This window comes from Crotalus tigris, unplaced genomic scaffold (genome assembly GCF_016545835.1).
Source record: "Crotalus tigris isolate CLP2741 ecotype Arizona unplaced genomic scaffold, ASM1654583v1 scf7180000024434.2432810, whole genome shotgun sequence".
Lineage (NCBI taxonomy): Eukaryota > Metazoa > Chordata > Lepidosauria > Squamata > Viperidae > Crotalus > Crotalus tigris.
In genome coordinates this window covers 557,398-560,879 of record NW_024100603.1, presented here as the reverse complement: position 1 = coordinate 560,879, position 3,482 = coordinate 557,398, and the positions used below count along the sequence as shown (strand labels likewise).

The window sequence follows — 3,482 nt, the reverse complement described above, 5'->3', positions numbered from 1 at the left end:
AAGGCTGCTAGCCAGAGTCCAACTTAAATTTCACACGAAGTAAAGTTTTTTTTTTAAAAAAAAGCAAAATAACTTCCTAACAATGCATTGAAGTGGTGGTATTTATTCCAAGGTTATGAGTTCTCTTATAAACAACAAAAACGTATATTTTTAATTAAAAAAAACCCTAAAAAAGTAAGTATCCAATACATATGCTTAAATATATTTATACAGAATTTACCCATAATTGCACAGTTCCAAAAATGAGAGAGCTACCTGCTTAGGCAGCTGTTGGGATATCGATTCATACTATCATCACCGTCGTCCTTCTTGTTGTCATGGTCACAAGTGTGATTATTTTATATTGCTTATTGCTTTTGTTGGAGGGATAAACAACCGAGTTGCCAAGGAAGTGAGTTCCAATCCCTCCTAAAGTCCGGCGGGTTCCCCCCCTCCCCCCGGGGCTGCTGAGGAAGAAGCGTGGAGGGGCGCAGTTCTCTCCTTGCCAAGAGGTGGAAGTGGGCGGGCGGGGGGGGGGTGGGGTGGAGAAGAGCAAATGCCTGGGCAATTTCTCTGCCTGTTTTTGTTTACGAGGCAAAGGAAAAGCTGGGAGAAGAGGAGGAGGAGGAGGAGGAGGAGGAGGAGGAGGAGGAGGAGGAGGAGGAGGAGGAGGAGGAGGAGGAGGAGGACCGCCATCACCACTGTCACCGTTCAGTCATCGACGTCAATTTCCACGTCTTCGTCCTCCGAGCAGTCCTTGCTGCTGCCCGGCTGGTCCGTGAGAGGAGAGGCCGGGGAGAGCTGGAGGGGCCCGTTGCCTTCCAGTCCATGTTTGGGATGGGTAGGAGAAAGGGAGCGGGACTTGGCTCTCCCTTCGGGGGTTGTCTCCAGCTCAGCAATGGCTAAAAGATCCACCTGGCTGCTGGGTCCCAGTTTCTTGGCAGACTCCACGTCTGCTTTCATCTCTTCCAGGTCCCGCTTGAGTTTGGCCCTGCGATTCTGAAACCAAGTTATCACTTGGGCATTGGTCAAACCCAACTGCTGGGCTATCTGGTCCCGGTCAGCGGGGGACAAATATTTCTGGTACAAAAAGCGCTTCTCCAGCTCGTAGATTTGGTGGTTTGTAAAGGCTGTTCTAGATTTCCTCCTTTTCTTGGGGGTCTGCCTCTGGCCAAAAATAGTCATCCCATCCCTTCCTGCAAACAGGCAGAAGAAGGCTTTTCAGTCCCTCGTTCCAACGGGCCCGCAGGCACCCAACGCGCCCGCCCGCCCGCCCGCCCGCAGACCGCCTCCCTGGCTCCCTCTCCCAGGTCTGGGGCCCGAGAGGACCGGAGGGAAGGACAGGAGCCCCACGGCCCTAAGGGAGGTACCCATCCCGGCCTCTCTTCCGCCTCGCTCTCTGGGAAAGGCCCCCCGAAAACCGTGTGGCGGCGACGGCGCACAGGCCAGCTCAGATTCAGCTGGACCCTTCTCCTTCCCGGCTAGAGGGAGAGGAGGCCCACGCTTCCCAGGCGCCGGTCTCCGGGCCGCCGGGGGTGCCTGGCGTCAGGACCGCTATAGGTCTATTGGAGGGGTGGGGGGTGGGGGCGGAAATCCAAGGGGTGCTGCAGGGTCGCCCAGATTCCAGGCCAGGGTTGCTTAATCCAGCAAGGACTAAATAGGGAGGGAGAGGCAGGAGGGAAGGGGTCGGTTTGTAAAACCTCCCGACTTTCGTCCGAACGGCAGTCTTAGACAGGCGCGACTGCTCCTCGTTTGAGGGCCCCCCGTGGGTTTGTTTCCAAGAAGCCGCTCGCCCTGACTCCTTATTTCTCGAGCCGGCCGAGGCGGGAAGTTCTTAGCGGACGCTCTCCGACGAACGCCATCTCCACAACTCCCAGTCCTACCTACCCTCGGCTCATCGCCCCCGAGGAGGCTGGAGGCCCGTCCGGCCCCGCGTCTTACCTTCTGCCGCTTGCAGGACGCTGACTTCCAGTCCCTTGAAGGTCTTGCTGGCCAGCTCCTCGAGGGCGCAGAGAGGCGAGGTCTGCGAGAGCAGCGCCCGGCTGGAAAGGGGCAGGGCGGCCGGGGGGTGCTTCTCGGCGGCGGAGAGCAGGTGGGCAGTCCCGCAGATGGTGTAGCTTCTCCTCACCGAGGGCTTGTTGAGGATGTCCTCGATGCTGAAGGGCGTCAGGGGCTTGTTGGAGTTGGCCGGAGGTGGCAAGTGGTCCAGAGGGCTTCTCCGGCGTTCCTCGGCGGAGGCAGCTTTGCCCTCGTCTTTGGAAGTCATGCTCGCCGGCTCTTTGGGATTCCTCTCCTTCCCCACCGAGGCACCCCCTTTTCGCTCCCTGGTTCCTCTCAGTCTGGTTTGACACCCCCGCCGTCCTTTCCTGCAATCGCCAACGCGGAAAAGCGAAGAGGAGGCAGGGAAGGGGGCGCCCAAAGAAAGAAAAGGCAAAGCAAAACAGACCCCAACCTAACCCAAACCGCGGCCCCCTACCCTATAGCAGGGCTGATGGCCATGGGACGGGAGAATGGGGGCGACGGGGAAAAGAGGGGCTGAGTAGCCCTTCCTGGACGGCCAAGGGACTGCAGTCCTGCCCAGGGAAAAGGTGGCCAAGGCGCTTCTTTCCCACTTTATTCTCTAGCTGGCTCTGATCTTCGCAGCTGCTGTTTTAGGAGACACCCCCTCCTCAGTAGTTCCAGATGCCCCCTTCTCTCCCTCTCTCTCTCTCTCTCTCTCTCTCTCTCTCTCTCTCTCTCTCTCTCTCTCTCTCTCTCTCTCTCTCTCTCCCTTTCTCTCTCTCTCCCTTTCTCTCCCTCCCTCCCTCCCTCTCTCTCTCTTCTCCAGCAAGAGGGGGGTGCCTCTTCCCCAACCAGCCTCTTCTTCCTCAGGCTGGGGCAGAAAAAGCAGCGAGAGACGGAGGCGAGAGGCAATTGACTCTGGCTAACAAGTGATTGTTGACTGGGAGGCGATCCTGACCCTTTTCGCCCCTCTCTCTGCCTGTCTCTTCCTCGCTCCCTTTCAAGTCTGGCCAATGCAGGCTCTCCCTCGCAACTTGGTTAGGCCATTAATTGGGAGGCGGAGGGTAGGTGGAGCCCACTTGAATTATAATGTGGAAATACCCTTGTCATATTCTGTCCCCACTATTTGCTTGGACGTATATATTTTAAAATTACATTACAGCCTGGCTTTATTGCATCAGGATAATACAGTGTGGTTGGAGGAGAAATTAAATAACCCTCCAAAATCCCATCAATATTTCCTTTCCAGCTTCCACTCCCCCCTCCCGTCTTTCCGTATGATGATTATTAGACTTTTAGAAATTGTATTAGATCATGATCATCATCATCATTACCATCATTATTTCTAACCAGAGGCAGAAGGAATGAACTTATCACAAGGTAAGGATTATTTTTCGTCAAAAGCTTGTTCTAATTTTGCGTGTTTATGCATTCTATTTTCCGAAGTTATAATAGTGTACCTTTTATTTGCAATACTCAGAGAAGCTTCCATCAATGCGTGC

General features: G+C 54.9%; 1 protein-coding gene across 1 annotated transcript; it reads right to left on the bottom strand.

Moving 5' to 3' along the window:
- Nucleotides 1-659: 659 nt before the first annotated feature.
- LBX1 (ladybird homeobox 1) lies at nt 660-2,638 on the bottom strand. Its single transcript, XM_039331189.1, has 2 exons — nt 1,921-2,638; nt 660-1,175 (listed from the first exon to the last, which is right to left on the bottom strand). Exons 1-2 carry the CDS (start codon nt 2,243-2,245, stop codon nt 691-693), a joined length of 810 nt encoding a protein of 269 aa, XP_039187123.1. The 5' UTR covers nt 2,246-2,638; the 3' UTR covers nt 660-690.
- Nucleotides 2,639-3,482: the final 844 nt, after the last annotated feature.